Source organism: Ovis aries, chromosome 2 (assembly GCF_016772045.2).
Source record: "Ovis aries strain OAR_USU_Benz2616 breed Rambouillet chromosome 2, ARS-UI_Ramb_v3.0, whole genome shotgun sequence".
Taxonomy (NCBI): domain Eukaryota; kingdom Metazoa; phylum Chordata; class Mammalia; order Artiodactyla; family Bovidae; genus Ovis; species Ovis aries.
The window spans coordinates 139,863,929-139,891,637 of record NC_056055.1 but is presented as its reverse complement, the minus strand read 5'-3'; the positions used below and the strand labels follow the sequence as shown (position 1 = coordinate 139,891,637).

The following is a 27,709-nucleotide window of genomic DNA, read 5'->3' as shown; positions in this document are numbered from 1 at the left end:
CATATGGAATATTTTGGTTCCATTTTAAAGGAAAGTATTTTTTGAAAATGTGATAATAGGTAGATTTGGTTTTGGTTTTAGGTTGGTTTGTCAGAGGAACGAGTATTTTCCCCATGTAACTGCATCTTGGGTCAGCAGTGGGGGGCCAGATGATAGATAGAATATTTACAAAGGAAAGAAAGACCAACAATTGGAAAATTGAGGTGGGTACATAATAACCAAATGGAACTTGTTTGTGTATTTCTTTTAAGTGCATCTAGTGAAAGTGAGGCTGAAAATCTTGAAGCACAACCCCAGTCTACTGTCCGTCCGGAAGAAATCCCTCCAATACCTGAAAACAGATTCCTAATGAGAAAAAGTCCACCTAAAGCTGATGAAAAGGAAAGGAAGAACAGGGAGAGAGAGAGAGAGAGAGAATGGTATGTCAATATGTTTATTTTACAAAGAGCCCTTCATTCTCTACCACAGAACCTTTCTTTAAAAAAAAAAAAAAAAAAAGCAACAGTTTTTAAAATTTTAGGTAAGGTTTAATTGGTGACCTTGTCCTAAGATTGAAATTTTTTAACTGGATAGTGTTAGCAGAGCTCCTTTTTGCCAGTCACACAGCTGAAAAGATAAGTTGACTTAATTTAGACAGATTTTTAAATAAAAGTAACTTTTTAAAAAGCCACTACAAATGACAAAAAGGTATGTTAAGTGGCATTCCAGACAAATTCCATGTAAAACAAATGTTTTACTCTGTTACTTATATACCTTAAATTTTTAAGCAAGTGAGAACCTTTATGTTTCAGTTTGGTGGGAGAAAATGCTTTTTTCCTTGCCTGGTTTACAATATTGTGGTATTGAAAATTGATAGTATATTCAAGTACTTTGAAAATGTTTCTACATAATTCACATTATTAGAATTAGTAGTTGTGTTGGTTCTTTATGTATCATTTTAATATTATGTCCAAAAATAGGGAAAAAAGATAGATATCTTTCTCTTATTTTTGATCAGAAATAACATAAAAGTGATAAAAACCTGCTCATTCACCCTGTACTTTCACAATACAGTAAAAATATAAAAATAAATCTTGGTTACTTGAATTGTGTTCATTTTGATGGATTGAATTTTGTTTACTCAACTGTTAGGAAAGGATGTTTCTAAGGACATAAACATTAAGGAGAAAATATTTGAACTACTTTAAAATACATTTTCAAATATAGCATACATAAATGTTGTTAGTGCTAATATTCATATTATTTGAAAATAAGTAGTTTCCCTTTTTATATAAAGCATGATATTAAATATTTTTCTAATTCAGACCAAGTTATCTCTTTAATTCACATCAGTTGCACTTATCCATAGTTTTATCACCAGTGAATAACTGCTGGTAGGATAATGAGGTACTTTAGAATCAGATAGCTTTAAAATTGTTCTCTTAACAGCATACAGCCTACTCCAAGTTTTCTCATGTTCCTTAGCACTATCAAGTTGACTTTAGCTTCATAAAGATTATGTAACAGTATGTCTCAACAAAACACAGTTGGCATTTGGAAACAGAATAGTTGCTCATCCTCATGCATTACAAAATTCTAGCATTCCTGACTTGTGGTCACTCAGTACCAGTAGCACCCTCTCCTCACTGGCAGTTGTTAAAATGCTCCCCTACTTTTCCAAATACCTATTAAAAGTGATAATATTCCTCGTTGAGAACCACCATTTTAAGTTTATTAGTTTAGATTAATAGAGCGATGTTCTCCAGATTTATTTTTATTATATAATGTGTTTTAATTTTCCCTTTGCTTCCTTCTAGTAATCTACCTAACTCCCAGCCTCCTTCATACCAGAGACGACTTTTAGTTACTAGGTCTGGCAGGAAAATTAAAGGAAGAGGACCAAGGGTAGGTGATTATTTTCCCAGAAATCCTGATAATATTGCATTTATCTTAAATCTTGGAGTGTTTGATTTTTTTTTTCACATAAGTAGTTAAAATTTAGAGTAGATGTGGGTATTGAATTGTATGTTCTCTTTTTATAGTACTTCTTTGTGTTGGTTCTTCTATGCTGAAAGTCCATGAGATGTTAATGGATTTTACATGTACATGGTATAAAATGAGATTGAGGTTTTTCTTGTGCCTCTTTGTTACTTCCTGACCACTATGTGTCTACTCTTACTAAAAATTAATCCTATTCTTACATTTCACACCCTTTTTCTTCACTGGATTCTCCTCTTCAGAATTTAAATATCTTCTTGTGTTTGCAACCTTTTAACAAACGAGGCTATACTTAGTATATTATTTCTTCACTTCCTACTTGTTCCTTAGTCATTTCAGGTTGTCTTCTGCTGTTCTCCTGAAAACAGCACTTGCTTTACGGTCAGTTCCATGTCACAAAATCCACTGGATCCTTCAGCCTTTGTCTTTGTTAATCTCCCTCCTTGTTACTCTTTCTCCTTTACTTCCATTGTCTTTTCTCGCTGTCTCTGGCTAGGCTGTCTTAAATTTCCAATGCCAGTTCATACTCCTCTGCCTGATCTTTAAATATTGTAGTACCTTAGAGTGCTAACTCTTCTCACTCTGTATTTGCTTCTTGGGCAATCTCATCAGTCTCATAATTTCACTGGGTACCTATGCACTGAAAACTCAGTTTTTCATCTGCTTTTATGGTACCAGAGCCTTATTTGATGACTGTTTAGGTGCCTAGTGGACACTTCAAACTCAGCATTTACAGGGTTGAGCATAAGCACTCTTCTTCTTCAGGCCTGACCCTCCTTTAGGTTCCTGGTCTCAGTGATCAACACCTCCACTTGTGCAGTTACTTAAACCTGAAGCCCAAGAATCATTTTATTTCTCATCTTTCTTTTCTACCATTTATAACTTCTCTGTCACCAAATCCTGTTAGTTCAGCCTCTCAGATATGCTGAAATCCATCTACTTCTCTCAAGTTCCACTCTTACCATCTGAGTTCAATTCACCATTATATATTCTCTGAACTATAAATGGCTTCCTAACTGGTCTCATGGCAGTTCTTAAACTTTTTTGTCTTAGGACCTCTTTACATTCTTAAAAATGATGGAAGATATAAAAGAGCTTTTGTTGATGTGGGTTATAGCTGTCAATATTTACTCTTTTAGAACTTAAACCCAAGAATTATTTAAAACAAGAATATATAAGGACACATTTCATTAGCAGTGGAAACATATCAAACCATGTCATGCCTCATTGATTTCCTACCTGAAAATTGGGAGAGTTTAGTTATTTTAGAGGGCATGGAAATATCAGACATTTTTTGAAACCTAAAAGTACATATGCTTTAGCAACTGTTGTAATACTTTCATGTTTTTATATGTTAATTTTTTTCCCCTCTATTTTTTTAAAGCGTTATCGAACTCCTTCTAGATCCAGATCAAGGGATCGTTTCAGACGTAGTGAGACTCCTCCACATTGGAGGCAGGAGATGCAGAGAGCTCAAAGAATGAGAGTATCAAGTGGTGAAAGATGGATTAAAGGGGATAAGTAAGATTTAACTCTTATTACAAATGTGGTAATAAGTAATTTTTTAACTATTTTAAATTATTTGATTTAGAGTCATTTCAGTTGTTTCTGAAAATCATAAGGAAAATAGAATATTATTTCAGCTAATAAAGTCTCCCCAAAACTTTTTTTTCTTCATTTTTCAGGAGTGAGTTAAATGAAATAAAAGAAAATCAAAGAAGCCCAGTTAGAGTAAAAGAGAAAAAAATAACTGATCATAGGCATGTGTCTGAGAGTCCAAACAGGAAAAGTGAAAAGGAAAAGAAAGTTAAAGACCATAAATCTAACAGCAAAGAAAGAGAAATCAGAAGAAATTCAGAAAAAGATGATAAATATAAGAACAAGGTAAAGAAAAGGGCCAAATCAAAAAGTAGGAGTAAGAGCAAAGAGAAATCCAAAAGTAAGGAAAGAGACACAAAGCATAATAGACATGAAGAAAAGAGGATGAAGTCAAGGAGTAAAGAAAGGGATCATGAGAATGTTAAAGAAAAAGAAAAACCCGACTCTAAAGGAAAAGATCAGGAAAGGAGTAGAAGTAAAGAGAAGTCTAAACAGTTAGAATCCAAAAACAATGAGCATGATCATAATAAAAGTAAGGACAAAGACAGACGTGCACAGTCTAGGAGTAGAGAACGTGATGTCACTAAAAGCAAACACAGTTACAACAGTAGAACAAAGGAACGGAGCAGAAGTAGGGACAGGAGCAGAAGAGTGCGCTCCAGAAGCCATGACCGAGACCGCAGCAGAAGCAAGGAGCATCATAGACACAGGGAACAGGAGTACAGGAGAAGAGGCAGGTCGCGGAGCCGAGAGAGAAGAGCGACGCCAGGAAGGTCGAGAAGTAAAGATAGGAGGAGGAGGAGGAGAGATTCACGGAGCTCGGAGAGAGAAGAAAGTCAAAGCAGAAACAAGGAAAAATACAGAAACCAAGAAAGTAGAAGTTCACACAGAAAAGAGAATTCTGAGGGTGAGAAGAGAATGTACTCTAAAAATCGTGATCATAGTAGTTCAAATAGTAATAGGGAAAAAAAGGCAGATAGAGATCAAAGTCCATTCTCAAAAGTGAAACAAAGTAGTCAGGACAATGAATTAAAGTTCTCCACCTTGAAAAATAAGGAGGATGAGAAGACCAGATCCTCAGTGGAAAAAGAAAACCAAAAATCAAAGGGTCAAGAAAATGACCACGCACATGATAAAAATAAAAAATTTGATCATGAATCAAGTCCTGGAACAGATGAAGACAAAAGTGGATGAGTGAGTTATATAAACTTCTTATTTCCATTCTGTCTCAGATTTTAAGTTTTAGAGACTTGCTGATGATCTTCTTTATGTTGTTTTTTTCTTTTCATTGTTTTGGGATTGTCTTTTTTTTTTTTTTTTTTCCAATGTGGACTTTATTGAGTTGATCTTTTGATAATCTGCAGCCTGGATAATTTGTACTGCTAAAGTTTTAATAAACTTGAAATGAGAAAAACACTTTGGTGTAATACTGTGTGCTGTGTTTAACTATTTCATGTATGCATTTTTGTGTTGCAACAATCAGCCAGTAGCAAACATGCTCTTCTGTTCCCTAATTTGTGTGATCAGCCAGTTGGAAAGAAGGATAACTGATTGTTGGAATACATTATTTTAGAAGCTTGTGTTTCTCATGATTAAAGTAACCTTAGAAGCCACTTGGTAGAAGAAATCGTACATAGATTTTTTGATTGCATTTATAATAGAGGCTTGCAACAGCAGCTTTTAATTATACAGAAGTGGGCCCCTAATAACTTGAGATATTAAGTCATCACTTTTGATTTTATAGTAATTTGTGCTTTAAAATATTTATATTGCACTTCATATGTTATTCTTTATAGTGCTACCAGTAGCTTGTTTCTTATTTTTCCTGTTTTATCAACTGTCTATAGATATAGTTGAGTATTTTTTTCAGTTGATGTACTGATTGGGCTTGAGTTGCTGTTATACAGCATCTAACAAGAGTTAAACCTTGAGGATCAGGTTGTAATTCTCAATTCTGTGTTGCTTTTGGTCTGAAGGGATGAAACTTATTTTGGCGAATGTTCTGTAATTGTTGTTATTGTCATTGCCCTTCTCTAAAATGAAAAAAATTACTTTCCTCACTAAAACATACCACTCGTGCAGGTCTTTGTTAGACAAATTCTAAAAATTGTTGGTACTGACCCATTAACTTAACGAGAGTTCTCTTTTTGGCCACTAACCTAGAGTTCAGTGTTAACGTTGCATGGTGGTTGGTTGTTTTTTTTTTTTTTTCCCTTAACTTTAACTGACCCCTCTAAGTCTCATAACTGAGTTTCAACTGGCAAGAAAACGCATCTCTTTTATATACGTACCACCGGCTGTAGCATGTTTATGACTCTGATTTCCTTCTCTTCAGGTGGCTTTATATTATTACTATTAATCATTATTTTAACTTGGCATGTATAACATTGCCACATAGAGTAGAAAGTGGCAAAATTTGATAGCTTAGAGTTAAACACTAAAGATATCCAAAGTCCATTTAGAAGTTTGTGTGTTGTATATTGCTATTTTAGTGATGTGTGGCCTTTTATTCTGTAATTTCTCTTCTAAATAGAATACTGAACATCCAGTAAACACAAAACCTGCCTCATTTGAAAAGAAATTTCAGAATTCCAATTAGTAGTTGCCTTTAGAGTGTTTTGTACTTTAATATTTGTCAACATAGTATCAAATAGCTACTTACTTACTTATCCCTTATTTGATACTTACAGCTACTTATTACCAGGTAGCTTCTTGGTAAATCCAGTAGCTACTCATGCTATTTGTACTGAGCAAAGCAATGCTTATTAATATAATACTTCCCATTATTGATTAATACAGTAATGATACTTATGTCATAAATAGGGTGATGATTATAAGATTGTTTGGATTTCCTGAAACAAATATCCATATCAGGGTCTTACTGAATCTTTTTCCTAATGATAAAAGTAATAAATGTTTATGATAATCCAGGGTGATTGATTCCTTAGAGATTTTTATCACAAACCTTAGAGATAATTGAGTCCTGAGTCCCCAAGCTGTATAATGTGTTATATATTTTAGTTTTTGCTTGTCTTAAATTCAGTGAACTGCATTTAAAAAGTCTTTGTTATAAACTATTTGAGCTTCAAGAAGGGTGCTGTTTAAGAAAGGATTTCTAATAACAACAACAAAAAAAGAAAATCCATGCTAATTAAAAAATACTTGTATGTTGTCTGATCCCAGAACTTTTATCTACTAAGAATTTACAGGTAACCACAGGGGGGAAAACTAGTAATTGCTTTAAGTAATATTCTATTTTGGTTATCAAAGAAGCAATTCCATGCTAAGCATTATTTCTAGACTTAGAAAAACTGTTAGCTGTTTTTACAGTTAGGTATGGTGAAGGAGTTGAAGTGAAGGATGACAATCAGCTAGATTTTATTTTCAGAATGTAAATAACATTTAGAAAATGATCAAACAGCATTAACCATACATCTGCCTTTGCATCTGAATACTGCACTGATCAGGTAATTTTTTCAGTACCTTTTTAATAGTTGTGCAACCCTTTTTACTTTGAACAACTCTTTTCCTGAAAGTCAACTATTTGTTTCCTGCCAAGTTGGTATAATTACTTTGAGGTAAATTGTAAACTCAAACATGTTTAAGCGGATTTAAATCCATTTAAAGATTTTTAGTTTGCTTTTATTGCCTGGTTGGCAATAACTGAGAAATGAAAATTTTTTATGATTATTTCCTGTGAATTCTTTTTCTTTGTAAATCATCTGCCACAGAATTGACGCTTCAGAGAGATTAATGTTAATGAGCTTGTAGGGAAGATACCAGGTTGCTTTAAAACATTTAAAAACTATAGTTAAGAGAGTTCATAGAGCATGATAGTTTCTAAGTTGTCTTAATCAGATCCCTCACAGAGATTTCAAAGAATTTGTCTTATAGAAATCTTTGCACAAATGTAATATTAACTCATCTGAGCTTTGCCTAATGGCCTTTGATCCTTGTGCCCAGTAGAAAATGAAACTGAAAAGTAAAATTTTCTTTAATATTGGGGATAGCTACGTGTTGGTGTTCTGGTATTTGGAGTAGCAATATTAATTGGCAGTTCTAATTTGTTTTCAAGTTAGTGGAACAAATCAGTATATTTTTTATTAGTTGATTTTGCTTTACTGTAGGTGGCAGTTTATGTTTTTTTGGTAATCACACTTTGAACTTTTATAGTAGATGTCTATAGAAACTTGTTTCCTTTACCTTCAATAGAAGGTACTTTAAATATACACCATATCATTGTTAAAAAGAAACATGAAATGGGCTGTTTTTCTGTCTCCTTTTGGTTGTATTTACTGTAATCATTCAGTTTGGTATTGCAACATTTACTGTTGAATAGACTCCCCAAGGGTAGTAGGTTTTAACCTGTTTTATTGTGAAAAGATCTGTTTTGCTACAAATTCTTGTTTGAAAAATAAACTCCAGGAGTGGAACATTGGTTAATAGTGAGTTCCCAGCTGCCTTTAAAGGATTGAGGCAAATGTAAATTCTGGCCTGTGTTGTGACACAAGTAAATATGAAAGGAAAAGAAAAATCACAAATTTTTAAAAATTCCATCAGGAAGGTTGAAGAAGGGAGTTGTCAGGGGATTTGTTTGTTTTTATGTACAGGGAGGTATGGTGGGATTGATTGGTGTGTTTCCCCACCACCACCTTTTTGCAAGCAAATACCTATGTTTACCAAAAGCACATGCTGTATATTTTGTTTCCCCTTTGTGTGTTTATAGTATTTTGAAGGATAAGATAATTGGGTATTTGTATGTGAGGATGTTAAAAGTTGCGGCTGCTCTCTTTGCGGAAGGGAAAAACAAATGAGGTTAAAATGTACTTCTTTTCCTAGCTCAAAAGTCACTGTGATGTATATTTTTTTAATGAAATTTAGGAATAAAACTTGTTGCAGTTGTATAATTAGTTTCAAAATGCTGCTTCTCTTATCATTAGTCTAGTAACTGTTAAACTGTTTTATGCAAACTGCATTTTACAGACTTTAAACTCTGAAACTGTATCAACTTTTATAGTTAAACATTGTATTAAATAAACTATACTATCAAATGGCTTGTTTTGTATTTTTTAAATTATTGATTGTATTAGTTTATTTGGACTTTATTTTTATTAAAAGCTAATAATGAAATAAATCATTTAATACTTTTTATTTTACCCACAAGGATACAGAAATTGTACTGGGAAAAAACTGAGCAGAATTTTAACGGTAGTGAACTTCTTTTAAGAATTTAGCCAGCAGTGACAATTTCCAGGTTTAGGGATAAGTTTTAGTGTAATTGTTTAATCGTAATGCTTCATGTTGCAAGGTGTCTTTTGCCTCAGCAAACTTTTAAGGTTATACATGGAATTACTATCTACTGGAATGCTACCATTTGCTTTTTAATTCCTCCAAATTTCTCAGCAGTGGGAACATTGTATTATATTCTGTGCCTGCTAGTTTTAATATAACACTTACCATTATAAAGCCATATAAACGTTAACTAAGTTTTATAAAACATACTGTCTAGTTTTTGGTTTCTTCCTTTTTTTTTTTTTTAAATTTAAATGAGACATCTTTAGGGAAAATGAACCTAGTTAACTTGAGAGTCACTGAACATATATATGCTTAAATAAAAACATTTTGACCATTCAGTGATTTATACGTGTTAGTAGGTGAATATTACTAAATTTTCAAATTCTGGAGTGTTTTTAAATGTTTTATGAAGCCAGGAGAATATGTAAAATGTGAGTGTGTCGTATGGACTGTACAGATTTATGTATTAAAATACTTTTAGTTTCACTTCGTGTTTTCTATTTTCATTGCTTTCTAGGTTTCTTTCCTAAACATATTTCCTAATGTAATACTGTATTTCTTTTTTAAGTAGTGCTGATTCATAATTTTTACACCTCCCCCACCCCCAAGACCTCTCAGTAACCCGAAATGTTTTAGTTCCAGTTTACATCTTTGCCACAAGTTTTAGCTATGCTTTATCGAATTAGTGGATTAGAACAGTTGTGTGCTAACAGGTATAGATAACAGGGTTTCCGTTTGGAACAATGAAAAACTTCTGGAACTAGATAAATGGTAATGGTTGTACAATATTATGAATATACTTAATGCCACTGAATATTCTTAAATAGCTAAAATTATACATTTTGTTTTATATATCATTTATCAGAATCAAAAAGAATCTGACAATCTTGAATGGGGAAGAATCAATTAGGTCAGACATAATTGTACTTAGATGAAAAGCAGCTTTATTAACAAATTATAAGCATATAATTCACTTGAATGTGCAGCTCAGATTAGCTACAAATTAGTCTTCTTAATCTTAAAAATAAACTTTTTTCTACCATGTAAAACCTAGCCTTCCCTTAGACTTTTGAAAATTATTATATTTCGATCCCCGAGAGTTATAAAAAGGGAGCTGGACTCCAGTGATATCATTTGCCTGATAGCTGGGTCTTAATCCACCTCTGTCCACTAAAACTGGTCCATGTCCACCTCCAGGTCCTTCCTGTACAGCTTTTACAAGAGGATAAATATATTTGTTTGTCGATTCAGACTCAGATTCAATTACTTCTCTGGCATAATCCTGAAATTCCTTCTCCTTTTCAGCCACAAGTGCTTCAGTAAGTCTGCAGTACTCTGATTCTGCTTGTTTTGCTTGCAGTGCATTAAACTTATGTTTGGCCTGTTTGGGAATGATAAAATATAATTACATACTGATACGTTTAGAAAATTGACCAATTTTCTAAACACACATAGCATATGAAGTTGTAGATAGAGCTTTTAAATTCATTGACATTTGACAAGTCCTGACTTAACTATATAATTTATTTCAGAAATTCTCCCATGCTTCTCCCATTATGTTTAAAGCAGTGGCTTAGTGAAGCTTACCTTACTATGTGATTGTACATCTTCAAACAATATAGGATGAAGTTAAGATTAAAATAACCAAGTTTAAAATCCTGTTTCTACCAGTTATAAGGTGTGTTCTTTCACAAGTATAGAAAGCATACCAATCACTGTCCCAGTCCATCCGCTATTCTGAAAGGATGCACCCAGACCTACTATCCCAAACCAGCCACATACACCATGTGACCCAGCCACATAAGATTAAATCTTCAATGAATATCTGAATTAAACTAATTACATTCTCTGTTTCCTAAGAATCTGAAGTTGGACACGTGACATTTATCAATGTAGGCTGATCAGAAGCTAGGTAGAATAAGCAACCTGTCAAAAAACTAGTTTACTAGCATTTCATTTTTTCCTTTTTATAATTTACAAAAATGTTCTGCTTATATTATATGAAGTGACTAATGGCTTTTTAAAGATTTCTATATTTTGGTTGATAGCTTTTCATTGTATCTGATACATTTTAAGAAGTGCTGAGTTTATAAAAAATTCACTTGTGAATATATTATAATAACATTCATGCAAATATTTTTCAAAATCAGTAACCACTTCATAAAATAGTAGCTTAAAATCAAACTGAAATTTGTGATGAAATAGAACAACTATTTTGTATTCAATACAAAATACCAAATTTTTATTAGAAAGCTATATTTCAACACTAGGACTTTTATGCTATTTGTTGAATAGGGACAGACACCAGGAGTTTGAAAAAAATAGAAAATGACATTAAATAACATTAAGAACAGAAAAGGCTAAAAACTGTCTCATCAATGGTAAAATGCTAAAATTTGGGATCCTGACAAGGAGCAACTGGAATAAACTGATTTGGTAGCAGTTTTGTAGAAACATTGAGGGAACAGGGATAAACGTTTTTTAAGTACAGAAAGGAAATGAGAGTGGAAGGAAAGGATAACCATAATGGATCATATGACCGGTACCTCAAACTATATACATCAAATACAGATTTGTAAAATATTGATTGGTTTAAAATCCTAAAAATGACCACATGGGAGGTAAAGTAACAAAAACCTTAGGAGATGTTAGAGAGCTAATCATTTGAAAACTCAAAAAAGTGAAAATCAAATATTTATCCTGTCTTAAAATTGTATTTAAGGGAAACCAGTTGCTGATCATGAAAATTTATTTGAAAAGCAATCAGTGAGAAGGAAGGGGAAAATGCATTTTGCCACCTATGAATTAAATCTAGGTAACAATCACCAAAGTCTGCTTGTGTCACAGAAAGTGAGACAACAGTTATCACATGCCTCCTAGGGGAAATACACAGCACCAATTGTGAGGGATTTTCAGCAAAAAATTGAGCCTGAATCTGACTTACCTTGGACTTTGCATGAAATATAAGGAACAATACTACCCTGCATGGCTGCTACAAAATCCAGACTGTAATTTGAAAAGACAAACCCAGTTCCTTCAACAAATTGCAAGATAAACATAATGAAGACAAGGAGACTAAGAACAAGAAGGATGGGGATGAAGGAAGAGTTACAGGTTACAAGAAATTTGAAAGATATATCAATCAACCAAATAGAATATATGTACCCTGTTTCATCCTCAAAAACCTTTAAAAAATAATTCATGAGACAATCTGGTGGAAATTGAAACAACATTGAATGTTAAATGTTACATATTTTTTGAATGTTTTAGGTGTGATAACAGGATTGTGATTATGTCAATTTCTAAAGAGTCCCTGGGTTTTAGAGATAGATACTGATACATACATTGAAATATACTGAAATATACATTGATAAAATGATAATGATATTTGGTATTTGCTTCAAAATATGTGGCAGATCCTACTTCTGACAATGGCCACATGAGGTTGGGCAAAACTCCACAGAAAAGTTGATTATTAAAGTCAACCATTTCAGAGCATTGGTAAATGACTATGTACAGGCTATAGCTTGAGAAGGTTTTTTTTCCTGAAGAACTAGATCAGAAGGTAAGAAGTACAAGTTCATAACATTCTTGTCTGGAAGGCATTGCTATCCCTCTAGCTCAGGTTGTGAAAACATGCAGATTATTGGACAGTGACGGCAGATTCTATTTGGACCAAGTGACAAAACAGCTAGAAATAGGAGGAGGAGATTCTGGAATGAGAGAAAGCTGTAATGATAAATCTACACACATTCCTGACTGATAAAAATACATCCACACAGGAGAACTTTTGGACTACCAATCTCAACCTGCACACAGCTTCCATAGCAGGCGTAGGAGTAAAAGCTTTACTGGCTAAAGGTGTCTGAACATAAACTCGACTCATATTACTGGATGAATGTCAAACAAAACCAGTACAGCGAGGAAAGAACCCTAGGGATCCAGGCTTTAAAACGTAAAAGTGAGCAAAGACAGAGGTACTATGGTGAAGACAGATTTCATAGTTTGCATCCAGGGAAAGCAACTGCCTACTAAAAAAGCAACAACCCTCAGAACAAAACAATCTGCAACATATTCTATGTAAAGTGTTCGATTTTCAGCCAAAAATCACTGCAAAGAAATAGGAAAATGTTATATTATTTTCAGGAAAGAAAGTTCAACAGAAAATTATATAACAATAGTTATAAAAGTTACAACTATTAATGAGACTACATATTGACTTTGGCAATTAGATTTCAAAGCAGTTATGAAAATATCCAGTAAATTAAAAGAAATATGCTCAGAACAAGTGAATTGGGAATCACAGAATTAGAAACTATAGAAAACTGTAGAGTTGAAAGTTCAATAACAAATGAAAAGCTCACTAGGTGAGCTCAGCATCAGAATCAGTGAATTTGAAAGTAGGTCAATAGAAAGTATCCTATCTGGAGAAAAAATTATTGACTAAATGTGAGATTAACAATGTCAGATTTCTGGCACAATATCAGATGTCTCTCTGCATGTGCAAACTAGGTCCCTGAAGAAAAAAGGGATAAAGAGGTAGGAAAAAATACTTGAAATAGTAAAATACTCCCCACATTTGGTGATACTAACTAGCACGTCCAAGACCCACCACAAATCTCAAATAGGAAAAACTCAAAACACATCACAGTCAATCTGCAGGAAGCCACAATAAAAAAGCTTGTAATCAGCAAGACAGCAAGAGACAAATGACACATCACATACGGGGACAAACCCTATTAACAGATTTCCAGTCATAAATGGTGAAGGCCAGAAGACACTGGAACAGTCAAAAGGCTGAAAAAACTAATGACATCCAATTAATTTTGTATCCAATAAAAGCAAGATAAAGACTTCTCCATAAAAACATTTGTCACTAGCCTACCTGGGCTATAAAACGTGCTAAAGAAAGTCTTGAGCCTGAATGGAAATGGTCAGTAAGTATAAGAAAAGATGCTCAATATCATTCATCATGAGGGAAATGCTTCAAATCCATGATGATAAGCAACAACAGACACAGAAAACAAGTGTTGAGAATTTGGAGAAGGTAGAACTCTTGAACGTTGCTGGTGGCTCCGTGAAATGCTGCAACTGCTGTAGAAAACAGTATGGTGTTTCTGAAAAACAACTGCACAGGATTACTATATGATCTCCCAATTCCACTTGTAGGAATATTAGCAAAAGAATGGAAAGCAGGAACTCAAACAGGTATCTATCTACATAGCAGTGTGCACAGTCATTATTTGCAATGGCCAAAATATGGGAACCATCCAAATATCCACTGATGGATGTGTGGATAAGCAAAATCTGATACATATGTACAATGGAATATTATTCATCATTAAGAAGGAATGGAACTGACATGCTGCAATGTGAGTGAACCCTGAAAACACTATGTTCAGTGAAATAAGAGAAAAAAATACTGTATGATTTCACTAATATGAGGTACTTAGAGTAGCAAATTCACAGAGACAAAAAGTTGAACAGTGGTTACTAGGAACTGGAAGGAAGACAGAACAGACAGTTGCTCTTTAATGTGTACAGAGTTTCAGAGTAGGATGATGAAAAAGTTACGGTGACGGACAGTGTTGACAACTGCATCTCAGTAAAAATGTGCTTAATGCCCTTGGACTGTATGATTAAAAATAGTAAATATTATGTATGTTTCACCACATTAACAACCCAACTAAACTGGCAAAAGATTTAAGTAAACACAAAATAAGGCACACAACAACTAAAAAGAACATGAAAAGATGTTCAACATCTTTAGTTGTTAGGAAATGCAAAAACAACACCATGAGAGAACACTATGCTGCTGCTGCTAAGTCTCTTTAGTCGTGTCCGACTCTGTGTGACCCCCTAGACAGCAGCCCACCAGGCTCCCCCGTCCCTGGGATTCTCTAGGCAAGAACACTGGAGTGGGTTGCCATTTCCTTCTCCAATGCATGAAAGTGAAAAGTGAAAGGGAAGTCGCTCAGTCGTGTCCGACCCTTAGCGACCCCATGGACTGCAGCCCACCAGGCTCCTCTGTCCGTGGGATTTTCCAGGCAAGAGTACTGGAGTAGGGTGCCACTGCCTTCTCCAAACACTATGCTAGAATTGTTAAAAATTAAAAGATGGCAATAACAAGTGCTGGCAAGGATGTGGAGTGACTTGTCTTTGCATACATTGCTGGGAAGAATGGAAAATGGTAGAGCTATTCTGGAAAACAGTTTTCAGAAACAAATGATTACATGCCCAGTCCTGCATACATGTTCTCAAATCTCTGGGACCCCACTCACCTCAGAAATGAAACCTATGAGATCCCAATCAACATATTCTCTGGAAAATAGTTATAAAAGAGGGGAAAAAGTAAAAAAAAGCATCATGGCCTGCCATATGCATTTGTATTTTCTTTCACATTTACTAAAATGCAATTGAAACTGAAGAAAGATAAATATCTGTACAAAAGACATAAACCTAGTACGGAAACTTCAATACTGATAAAAAGTAACTCTTCACATTTTTAGTACATTTTATTGTGTCATAACCATAGCAACCGTCTAATCTTACTTGGTAAAACTGTTTTGGGAACCAAAGCTCATGAAATCTATTTACATATTTATTCATAAGTAGGAATAATTACCATTTGCTGAATATGGGCATCTTGAACTTCTCGACGTTCTTTATCAGCTTTCCGCTTTTTCTCCTTTTCATGCTCCCAGAAAATCTGGTCTGCTTTTAGGATAGCTAGCAATTGTTCTGTAGCCTCTATTTTCCTTTGTCTTTCTTCTTCCTCTTTATTCTTCACCTAGATGATAGAAGGCAAAAGAAAAAACCATTTTTAGCAACCAATGGCCTTGAAGTTAGAAAGTTCCAAGTGGAAAGTCAGCCAGGCGCAATGAAAGCACCAAAAGTTGGGGTGACTCCCACATGGCCAGTTTACTTTTTGTTCTAGTAATATCAAGAAACAATGAAAACGTAAGTAGAATGATATTGGTTTTAAAAAATATAGGAACAGAAAAGCAAGACCATCTCAAAATAGGGAAACATTTATAGCATTATATAACTGCTATAATGCTTAAAAACTATCTAAATCTTACGAAAGTCAGTCATGTAAGGGATAAATTCTGAAGTATTAAGATACACAGAAACACAATGGGGTAATTTTTACCTGGTTTATCTTAAAAACATTCAAATGAAAGTTAATAACTTTTTTACATTTCAGATGGTTCTGAAACCGGAGACTATTACTTAGCATCTATAAAGATCTTATTTGTAATTATCATGTCATCTTCTATTAGAAAGTAAACATGGTGTGATTTCAAGAATATTGGAAGATAATTTTATGCAATGTTTTTCAAATCTCTTAGTTTTTTGTCAGAGAAGCAGAGGGAGTAAGTTAGGAGAAGCTACAGCAAAGGGCTCCATTTTGTTTGATTTTTACTTAGTGAATTGCTTACCACAAGAGCTCTATGTTCTGCGATTGCTTTTAATTCTGCTTTGTTTTTTTCATACTTTTCTCTTTCTCTTTTTTCCCACTCAGCCTCAGCTTCTGCAATATCTCTAGCAATAATCAAATCTTCATTGTCAAATTTCTCTTTCATTAGTTTACTCAGGAAGTTATTTATTCTTTCTCTCCGTTCCTCCATTAGTCTGTAACAAAATAACCATTTACTAGTCAAGTCTTCAAGAATGGTTTTGTTACGGAGCCAACATACCTTAAATGAAGATAGATAACTTTCCTTTTGCACCGGGTTAAGTCCTCTCTCTAGTTCAGGGCCAAGCATAGTGCCTGGCACATCATCAACAATAACTGCCTATCTGTTAAAGGAATGGGGGCATTTTGGTTTAGGAAATTGGGCAAAAACTTTTAACTTGAGTTGTGACATATTCACTGATCAAAGTGAGTTTGCGAAGCCACACTGGAGAAGCGAAGAGAAAGGACACAGTGCATGCCCCAAGGAAGTGACAACCTAAAGTGGGAAAAGGGCTTCCCTGCTGTCTCAGTGGTGAAGAATCCGCCTGCCTGTGCAGGAGACACAGGTTTGATCCTAGCCTGGGAAAATCCCACAGGCCATGGAGCAACTAAGCCCAATCCACAACTGCTGAAATCCACATGCCCTAAAGCCTGTGCTCCACAAGAGAAGCCACTGCAATAAGAAGCTGCGCTCTATGACTAGAGAGCAGCCTCTGCTCCCTGCAGCTAGAGAAAGGCCACACAGCGCCAAAGACCCAGAACAGCCAAAAAGTAACGAATAAAAAAATAAAGTGCAGAAAAGGCAGTTACAGAAATAACTATGCAGGCAAAAGGCCACAATAAACCTAGAAAGTGATGTGGGCAAATGGAAAAGGAAGCCTTCGTGGAAAAAGTCACATTTCACCTGGGCTTTCAAAAACAAAGTGTTTTTCTAAACACTTTTATTGATTATCTACTATGTGCCAGGGACTACTGCAGCTATTGGGACATAGAAGTAAACAAAAACATTAAAAATCTCTGCCTTTGTGGAGCTTTCACAATAGTTGGGGTAGAGACACAGCAAACTAAATAATTTAAATAGTATTGGATCACCAATGTAAAAAAGAAAGCCGTTAAAGTGATAAGCAATGTGGGGTATGGGGTTATAATTTTAAATAACACAGGGATGTCCTGAATGAGAAGGCAATATTTGAGTAAAGATCTGAAAGAGTCAAGGGAGGTGAGAATTTCCCAAAGAGGGTACAGGGGAAACTCAGTGTAAGTGAGGAAGAGGGAAAGAAAGAGAACAGTAAGAGATGAGGTGGGAGAGGGAGTTAGGGTCACTGGGAATTAGGATGGGTACAGAGCCTTATGGGCCATAATCAATACTCTAAGTGTGGTGTGAAGCCACCAGAGGGTTTTGCACAAGTGAAAAGCATAATCTAGGCAAAAACACGACGTACTGTATCTTCACTCATCTCATCCCAAATTGCTCACTAAGGTAAGCAATGACCTCTACATCTGATGAGTGCTGTACTTTAAAACTCTCTCCCTCTAGTCACCTAACACTGATGACTGCTCTCTGCTTAGTAAATTCTCTCTCTCTCACACACACACACCCTTTGCAGTTTCTTTGCTTTTCCTCCATTCTCTGGAAACTATTCCTTGGTCTTCATAGTATCTTTGTTCTCCATTTGACCTTTAACTATGGATTTCCACAGGGATTATGTCACCTTCATTTCTTATCTACTCCCCCTAGGTGAACTCACCTGTACCCACAGTTCCAGCTGCCACTTGTATATCAATGGCTCATAAAGCCATCTCCAGCTCTCATACCCATCTCCTAAAGCAGAGATATTCAGTATTTCCAGTCATCTACCACATAGATACAGAGACATTACTTTGCCAAAAAAGGTCCATCTAGTCAAGGCTATGGTTTTTCCACCAGTCATGTATGGATGTGAGAGTTGGACTGTGAAGAAAGCTGAGCGCCAAAGAATTGATGCTTTTGAACTGTGGTGTTGGACAAGAGTCTTGAGATTCCTTTGGATTGCAAGGAGATCCAACCAGTCCATTCTGAAGGAGATCAGTCCTGGGTGTCCTTTGGAAGGAATGATGCTAAAACTGAAACTTCAATACTTTGGCCACCTCATGTGAAGAGTTGATTCATTGGAAAAGACTCTGATGCTGGGAGGGATTGGGGGCAGGAGGAGACAGGGACGACAGAGGATGAGATGGCTGGATGGCATCACCAACTCGATGGACCTGAGTTTAGGTGAACTCTGGGAGTTGGTGATGGACAGGGAGGACTGGTGTGCTGTGATTCATGGGGTCGCAGAGAGTCGGACACAACTGAGCGACTGAACTGAACTGAACCACATAGATGACATCAATATTCCATCGGAACCCCAATTCACATGCTCCAAGCTGAAATCACAAAGTCACTAAATGCTCTGATATACATAAAATAATAAGACCTTTATTCCTAAAGACTGCACTTTCATATCACAACTTCTGATTTAAAATAATTTCAGATAGTACTTTATTAAGCACAAACATTATTTTAGACACTGACCTGTGTTTTTCAGCTTCCTTCTCTTTCCCCATTTGTATAAGACGCTTTTTTGCTTTGATGAATTTTCTAATCTTTTCATCTTCTTCCTCTTGCTGCTGCTGTTCTACAGCTTTGATGATATGTTTATCATTCAAATGTTCCTGGGGCAGGGGGGAAATTGTGTTATCACAAAGAAAAGTCTCAACATATAGATATTTAATAGGAACCTGTCAAATAGTCAGCTTCTAATATAATTATTTCTCTCTTGGAAATTTATCTCAAGGAGATAATCATAGCTGGGCATTAAATTTCATGTACCATGTATTTCATCTCAGAGTTATTTATAATATTGAAAAATTGAAAACAACTTCTAAATATTCAGTGATGGAGAAACAGTTAAACTATGCTCTCAAGGACACTGGAAGATATAAATAACAATCAGTAAGTAGGAGGGAAAAGCAGAATATAAAGCATTACCATAGTGTATTTTAGTTTTTCATGCACATATAAGTTTATACTGAATATATAACTGGAAGAAATGCATCAAATGTTAACAGTAGTTGTCTCTAGGGTATGAGATTATAGATGACTTTTACATCTTCTTAATTTCCTGTATTTCTTTTCAAATATCTCATTTCTTTACAACTATGTAATCTAAAACAATACTATTAATATAATTTAAAAATACAGTAAATATATATAATCTCATTTAATGTTTGAATAGTTAATATAGTCATATGCTATACAAATTTATTTTTTTTGTTGTTGGTGTTTTTTTTTTTACAAATTTAAAATATTTTAAAAACACACAGTGTAAAATTTTTCCTACCACATCTACTCTCTTCCTATGCCTAATTCCACCCACCAGGCTCGATTACTCTGAAACGAATTTCTTGTCTAGGCTTTCTTTTTACACATATACAAAAAATTATGCAGATGTATATTCTGATAAAAATTTTCAAACTAGGTCATTTTTTAAACAAAAAATAAAAATCTGTTCATATCAGCACATATTCTACTACCTGACCTCAGTTAGCCATCACAATAATAGGTGCCTTTAAACACAACAGCCGGGATATACAGGCAGATCCGTGCTTCTGTTACCATGGGAGGGGGGTTCAGGGTTGGGAACTCATGTACACCTGTGGTGGATTCATGTCAATGTATGGCAAAACCAATACAGTATTGTAAAGTAAAAAAATAAAATTTAATTTAAAAAAAAAAAAAGAAAAGAAAAGGGGAAAAGGAAAAAAAAAAGTAGAAGTGAATTCAAGGTAAAAGTTACTAGGTGCAATTATTTATTATTCCAACATATTTATAACTCAAGGTTACTATGCTTAAGTACTCTTCTATTTTATGGGATATTACTTTTAAAAGCCTGTAATCTGGCTAGGAGATAGATTAGTTGACATGAAAAGGTAATGAAAATATCAAACTCTTAAAAGTGATTGTTTTGAATTATTTCTTAAAAGCTTTATTTTACTGTTCTTTCTACATTATTGTAATGTTCATAAGGATTTTTATAATAAGAAAAGACTAGAATTTAAAAGTTAATTCTGATTTTTTTAAAAGTTGAAAGCCTCAGCTCAGGGTCACATAGCTAGTAAGAAGCCAAGTTAGCATTCAAAACAGGTCTGTCCTATTCCAAAGTGACCTGGAGAGATAAAAATATTATATTCATGAACCAAGAATAAGATTTCATGCAAAAGGAATAATGATATTACTGGTATTCTATAATACTTTGAAATTAAAACTTTCATCACTAAAATTAAAAATTCAATAGAAGATTTAGAAGACAAAGTTGGGGATAACTCTTAAAGTAAAAAAAAAAAAAAAGGCAGGAATAATTAACTGCCTACTGAAGAGTCTTTCTTCCCTTCTGCATAAGTAGCAGAACCCAGATTTTGTTCAGAGTGGCAACAGTCTCAGCTAGAAGACTATATTTCCAAGCGTTCTTTTCAGCGAGGTGTCACTAAATTACAACCAATGAGCTTTAATGGAAATTGTTAAGTGGGAGTTCTGAAAAAGTTCCTTAAAAGGAGAAAAGTTAGAACCCTCTTTTCTGTCCTTCATCCTTTCTTCTTCCTGCTGCCTGGAGTCTGGTCGGGACAGGGGGGGCTCCAGCAGTTATTCAAGGCCATGAGGCAATCCTGAGAACAGAAGCCACCTCTGTTCTGAGAATAGGAAGGCAAAAAGAGAAAAGCTGTCTCATTCCTTGTTGATTCTGGAGGAATCATATCAGCCTTGGAAAGATTAGCTCTGCTCTTCAAATAAAGGATTAATTTTTAAGGTACTGTTGCAATTTATTTTGTAATTTTTTACATTTTTCATTTTGAGTTTTCTGTTATACGCTTGTACCCTAACTAATAACATGAGAAACTATTTTTAAAAATTACAGCATCACTTCAGAAAGTCCAGAGGGGTTTTAGAACAGAGAAAACAAAATAGAAAGGGACAAAATTATAGAAGAAATAACAAAACTTGACACACTTATGGGTTAAAGCATCAACTGAGTGCTTAGCAAAATGAAAAAGACCTACACAAGGTATGTCCCTGTGAAATCTTAGAGACTCTGAGAGCTTTCAGAGAAACAGAGAGAAGGAAAGAAAAAGCCAAACACAGTAGCTTATACACATAAGATGAAGACCATAAATGGGATATAACTTCTCAATAGCAACACTGAAAGCTAGATGATTAAGAAACTGTAAATACACAACTCTGAATTCTGAACCTGGAATTCTACATCCAAACTATAAAGCAAGCACTACCTTAGATGATAACCTTTCCAGATAAGAAGTCAAAAATCTCACCTCCACTATAGCCTTTCTTCAGAAGCTACTCAAAGATGTATTTCAGCAAGATGAAGGAATAAACCAAGAAAGAGGAAGGCTTAAGGTTGAGGAAATAGGAGCTGTGACCCAGGAAACTGGCACAGGGAAGGCCCAGAATGGCAGCTGAGCAGCAGGCCTAGAGAGCAAACAGTCCAGAAGGCAGAGGACGGGGGACTCTGGATGTGGGAGCACCAACAAAACCAATAACATAGATAATTTAATATTACTTAGTTGAACACTTGAAAATTCGTATCATCCATTTGACAGAACATGGAACATATGGAAAAAATTGAGGTGTACAACTTTAAAGCAAATGAAAACAATGACAGTTTTTTTAATCACAGAAGCATATTTATGGAAGCAAAAAATACAGTCAGTATATTAACTCTTTGATGAACAGTATTCACTTAATCATAATAATGATTAAACTAAAATTTTACCCTGATTATTTAGGGAGAAGAGGAGAATGAGAAGAGGGTAGTATCAGAAAAGAGCTAAATCCTCTTTAGGACAGAGAGACAGAAAACATTTAAAATTGATAAATCAAGATACATATCTTAAAAGCTTAATATATTTTTAAAAATATGTGGATTATTTATAATATAATTTTCCAAGAAGCAGATGGAGTGGAGCAAGGACTGCTACTCTAAGCGATTTGTGATGTTTGACGTTTTAAATCTGTATGTATGTGACTTCGTGAAAGTCAGACACAACTTAGCGACTAAACAACAACAACGAATATGTTACTTAACAATAAAAACTAACTTTATAAAGAAAAGGATGTTAAAAACTACAAAATAAATTACAACAACCCTAAAACAATTATTAAACTACTGCACAATTACACTCATCTTACATGCTAGTAAAGTCATGCTCAAAATTCTCCAAGCCAGGCTTCAGCAATACATGAACCGTAAACTTCCTGATGTTCAAGCTGGTTTTAGAAAAGGCAGAGGAACCAGAGATCAAATTGCCAACATCCGCTGGATCATCAAAAAAGCAAGAGAGTGCCAGAAAAACATCTATTTCTGCTTTATTGACTATGCCAAAGCCTTTGACTGTGTGGATCACAAGAAACTGTGGAAAATTCTTCAAGAGATGGGAATACCAGACCACCTAACTTGCCTCTTGAGAAATCTGTATGCAAGTCAGGAAGCAACAGTTAGAACTGGACATGGAACAACAGACTGGTTCCAAATAGGAAAAGGAATACGTCAAGGCTGTATATTGTCACCCTGCTTATTTAACTTCTATGCAGAGTACATCAGGAGAAACGCTGGACTGGAAGAAACACAAGCTGGAATCAAGATTGCTGGGAGAAATATCAATAACCTCAGATATGCAGATGACACCACCCTTATGGCAGAAAGTGAAGAGGAACTAAAAAGCCTCTTGATGAAAGTGAAAGAGGAGAGTGAAAAAGTTGGCCTAAAGCTCAACATTCAGAAAATGAAGATCATGGCATCCGGTCCCATCAGTTCATGGGAAATAGATGGGGAAACAGTGTCAGACTTTATTTTTGGGGGCTCCAAAATCACTACAGATGGTGACTGCAGCCATGAAATTAAAAGACGCTTATTCCTTGGAAGAAAAGTTATGACCAACCTAGACAGCATATTCAAAAGCAGAGACATTACTTTGCCCACTAAGGTCTCTCTAGTCAAGGCTATGGTTTTTCCTGTGGTCATGTATGGATGTGAGAGTTGGACTGTGAAGAAGGCTGAGTGCTGAAGAATTGATGCTTTTGAACTGTGGTGTTGGAGAAGACTCTTGAGAGTCCCTTGGACTGCAAGGAGATCCAACCAGTCCATTCTAAAGGAGATCAGCCCTGGGATTTCTTTGGAAGGACTGATGCTAAAGCTGAGACTCCAGTACTTTGGCCATCTCATGTGAAGAGTTGACTCATTGGAAAAGACTCTGATGCTGGGAAGGATTGTGGGCAGGAGGAGAAGGGGACGACAGAGGATGAGATGGCTGGATGGTATCACGGACTCGATGGATGTGAGTCTGAGTGAACTCTGGGAGATGGTGATGGACAGGGAGGCCTGGCGTGCTGCGATTCATGGGGTCACAAAGAGTCGGACACGATTGAGCTACTGAACTGAACTGATGGAGCACAAGGTAATAGTGCGGCAGACACTGAACATGTATCACCCCATTCATTGCTTGTAACAGCTCTCATTTTAAAGATAAGAAAATTCATTGGACAAAACATCTCCTCTTAATTCTTGTTCATAAGTAATAGTACATACATGTGAAACAACAGCAATATAGTTCCCCTCAAACAATACCTAGAAACCCAACTTAATAGTAAACTTGTTTTCTACTCCACTATTGTTTATAAAAAATATACTGAAAATTAGGCATTGGACTTTGTACATTTCTTGAAGAGATACATTTCTGAGTAATATCTACTTACAAAAAATAGCCTCCTGCTTTCATTGATCTCTTCTTTTTTCTTTCCTTGTTTTTTTTTCATTTCTATTTCATATAATGAGTTCTGTCGTTTTATTTCCTCAGCATCCTTTTCTTCCTCTTTCCTCCTTTTTTCTTCTTCCTCTTCATGTTCTTTTATTCTAAAGAAAAAAAACAACAACTAAAACTGAGAGTGAAGCAGAAAAATAGAATATATTTTAAAGAAATGAATTAGATTCTTACCGGGATGATTTGAAGCTGTAAAAGAAAACTTCTGGATTTCTTTGGGGACAAGAACAGATAGGTAAAGAGCAGTGATAAAAACCAAATCCAAACTTGGTTATCCCAGGATTGCCAATTATTTTTCTTTCTTCAAATTTGCTTCATTACTCACCAAAATTAAGCCCTAGACCAGATTCAAATGTTTCTTTCCTTTAGAAAGAACCAGCCTACTGAACAACAGACAGTATGCTGAGATGGTGACACTGTGTTACAGAGAAGTCCCTAATCCCTTCTGCTTTTCCACTTCAGCACTACAAGACACTATCTAAGCTATGGACCTTGCCCCTTAGAAAATGGAGTTTGATAGAAGAAAGGCAACGATTTCCTTACCCTGCTGGCCATTTTGGTTGTTATTCTCGCCCTAGCTAACACTATTGATGCCTTCAGACTGATGAGTCATCAAGTGCTGGTTCTCTCACAGGCTTGCCTGAGTTCTTCAGAGATCCCTGAGCAGCCTCCTCACTGCAGAGCTCCGATCTGGATTTAGCACCAGCTCTGTACAATCCACAACAAAGCTGACTGTGGCTCAGATCATGAACTCCTTATTGCCAAATTCAGACTTAAAGAAAGTAGGGAAAACCACTAGACCATTCAGGTATGACCTAAATCAAATCTCTTATGATTATACAGTGGAAGTGAGAAATAGATTTAAGGGCCTAGATCTTGATAGATAAGAGTGCCTGATGAACTATGGAATGAGGTTTGTGACATTGTACAGGAGATAGGGATCAAGACCATCCCCATGGAAAAGAAATGCAAAAGAGCAAAATGGCTGTCTGGTGAGGCCTTACAAATAGCTGTGAAAAGAACAGAAGCAAAAAGCAAAGGAGAAAAGGAAAGATATAAGCATCTGAATGCAGAGTTCCAAAGAATAGCAAGACGAGATAAGAAAGCCTTCCTCAGTGATCAGTGCAAAGAAATAGAGGAAAACAATAGAATGGGAAAGACTAGAGATCTCTTCAAGAAAATTTGAGATACCAAGGGAACATTTTATGCAAAGATGGGCTCGATAAAGGACAGAAATGGTATGGACCTAACAGAAGCAGAAGATATTAAGAAGAGGTGGCAAGAACACACGGAAGAACTGTACAAAAAAGATCTTCACGACCCAGATAATCACGATGGTGTGATCATTCACCTAGAGCCAGACATCCTGGAACGTGAAGTCAAGTGGGCCTTAGAAAGCATCACTACGAACAAAACTAGTGGAGGTGATGGAATTCCAGTTGAGCTATTTCAAATCCTGAAAGATGATGCTGTGAAAGTGCTGCACTCAATATGCCAGCAAATTTGGAAAACTCAGCAGTGGCCACAGGACTGGAAAAGGTCCGTTTTCATTCCAATCCCAAAGAAAGGCAATGACAAAGAATGCTCAAACTACCACACAATTGCACTCATCTCACACGCTAGTCAAGTAATGCTCAAAATTCTCCAAGCCAGGCTCAGCAATATGTGAACTGTGAACTTCCAGATGTTCAAGGTGGTTTTAGAAAAGGCAGAGGAACCAGAGATCAAATTGCCAACATCCGCTGGATCATCGAAAAAGCAAGAGAGTGCCAGAAAAACATCTATTTCTGCTTTATTGACTATGCCAAAGCCTTTGACTGTGTGGATCACAAGAAACTGTGGAAAATTCTTCAAGAGATGGGAATGCCAGACCCCTGACCTGCATCTTGAGAAATCTGTATGTAGGTCAGGAAGCAACTGTTAGAACTGGACATGGAACAACAGACTGGTTCCAAATAGGAAAAGGAGTACGTCAAGGCTGTATATTGTCACCCTGCTTATTTAACTTATATGCAGAGTACATCATGAGAAATGCTGGGCTGGAAGAAACACAAGCTGGAATCAAGATTGCTGGGAGAAATATCAATAACCTCAGATATGCAGATGACACCACCCTTATGGCAGAAAGTGAAGAGGAACTAAAAAGCCTCTTGATGAAAGTGAAAGAAGAGAGTAAAAAAGTTGGCTTAAAGCTCAACATTCAGAAAACGAAGATCATGGCATCCGGTCCCATCAGTTCATGGGAAATAGATGGGGAAACAGTGGAAACAGTGTCAGACTTTATTTTGGGGGGCTCCAAAATCACTGCAGATGGTGACTGCAGCCATGAAATTAAAAGATGCTTACTCCTTGGAAGAAAAGTTATGACCAACCTAGACAGCATATTCAAAAGCAGAGACATTACTTTGCCCACTAAGGTCTCTCTAGTCAAGGCTATGGTTTTTCCTTTGGTCATGTATGGATGTGAGAGTTGGACTGTGAAGAAAGCTGATTGCCAAAGAATTGATGCTTTTGAACTGTGGTGTTGGAGAAGACTCTTGAGAGTCCCTTGGACTGCAAGGAGATGCAACCAGTCCATTCTGAAGGAGATCAGTCCTGGGTGTTCTTTGGAAGGACTGATGCTAAAGCTGAAACTCCAATGCTTTGGCCACCTCATGTGAAGAGTTGACTCATTGGAAAAGACTCTGATGCTGGGAGGGATTGGGGGCAGGAGGAGAAGGGGATGACAGAGGATGAGATGGCTGGATGGCATCACAGACTTGATGGACGTGAGTTTGGGTGAACTCTGGGAGCTGGTGATAGACAGGGAGGCCTGGAGTGCTGCAATTCATGGGGTCGCAGAGAGTCAGACACGACTGAGCAACTGAACTGAACTGTACAACCCACAGCCTCAGTCCCCCTACCATCACCACCAGGAGCATGCACCATCAGTGGTTTATCACAGATTCTGACTGCCCACATTTGGTAGTTGATCCTCAGCATACTTGCAAGATAGCTCCAGCCTGATGTGTCTGTGTCTAGGCATCCACACATCCCGTCCAGCCAATCAACACACGTTCCTGCCCTCAAGCAGCTTACATCTGGGACTTCTCTGATGTAATCAACCTCATCTATATTTTTTAAGTGTCTTTACAATAATTTTTTTAAGGGTGTGATCAAAAATCCTCTTTGGGTGGATTTTGGCATCACAGAGTTCCTTATTTGCCCTGTCCTCATCATGCTGACTGTGAGTCACAGGCAGACTGTCATACTAATCAAAGACAAACAATAAAATAGGCCATATTTTCCAAATACTGATGACAAAAATCTGCAATATATCTAATAAATTAATATCTGCTGCTGCTGCTGCTAAGTCACTTCAGTCGTGTCCGAGTCTGTGCGACCCCAGGGACAGCACACCACCAGGCTCCCCTGTCCCTCGGATTCTCCAGGCAAGAACACTGGGGTGGGTTGCCATTTCCTTCTCCAATGCATGAAAGTGAAAATGAAAGTGAAGTCACTCAGTTGTGTCTGACTCTTCGCGACCCCATG

At 36.0% G+C, this 27,709-nt stretch overlaps 2 protein-coding genes across 26 annotated transcripts in view; one reads left to right on the top strand and one right to left on the bottom strand.

Moving 5' to 3' along the window:
- PPIG (peptidylprolyl isomerase G) overlaps positions 1-9,357 on the top strand; it is a 42,729-nt gene extending 33,372 nt beyond the window's left edge. For all 25 annotated transcript variants that reach the window (XM_004004617.6, XM_012134405.5, XM_042243754.2 and 22 more), the window contains 4 exons: positions 252-419; positions 1,797-1,884; positions 3,362-3,498; positions 3,663-9,357. In XM_004004617.6, the coding sequence (XP_004004666.2) occupies positions 252-419; positions 1,797-1,884; positions 3,362-3,498; positions 3,663-4,770 (1,501 nt within the window). In that variant the 3' untranslated portion in view covers positions 4,771-9,357. The remainder of the gene's footprint in view (positions 1-251; positions 420-1,796; positions 1,885-3,361; positions 3,499-3,662) is intronic.
- CFAP210 (cilia and flagella associated protein 210) overlaps positions 4,876-27,709 on the bottom strand; it is a gene marked incomplete at its 5' end in the record, with an annotated part of 31,705 nt that continues 8,871 nt past the window's right edge. The window contains 5 exons of the mRNA XM_060408825.1: positions 4,876-10,252; positions 15,497-15,661; positions 16,314-16,506; positions 18,885-19,024; positions 24,114-24,270. Coding sequence (XP_060264808.1) covers positions 9,908-10,252; positions 15,497-15,661; positions 16,314-16,506; positions 18,885-19,024; positions 24,114-24,270 — 1,000 coding nt within the window. The remainder of the gene's footprint in view (positions 10,253-15,496; positions 15,662-16,313; positions 16,507-18,884; positions 19,025-24,113; positions 24,271-27,709) is intronic.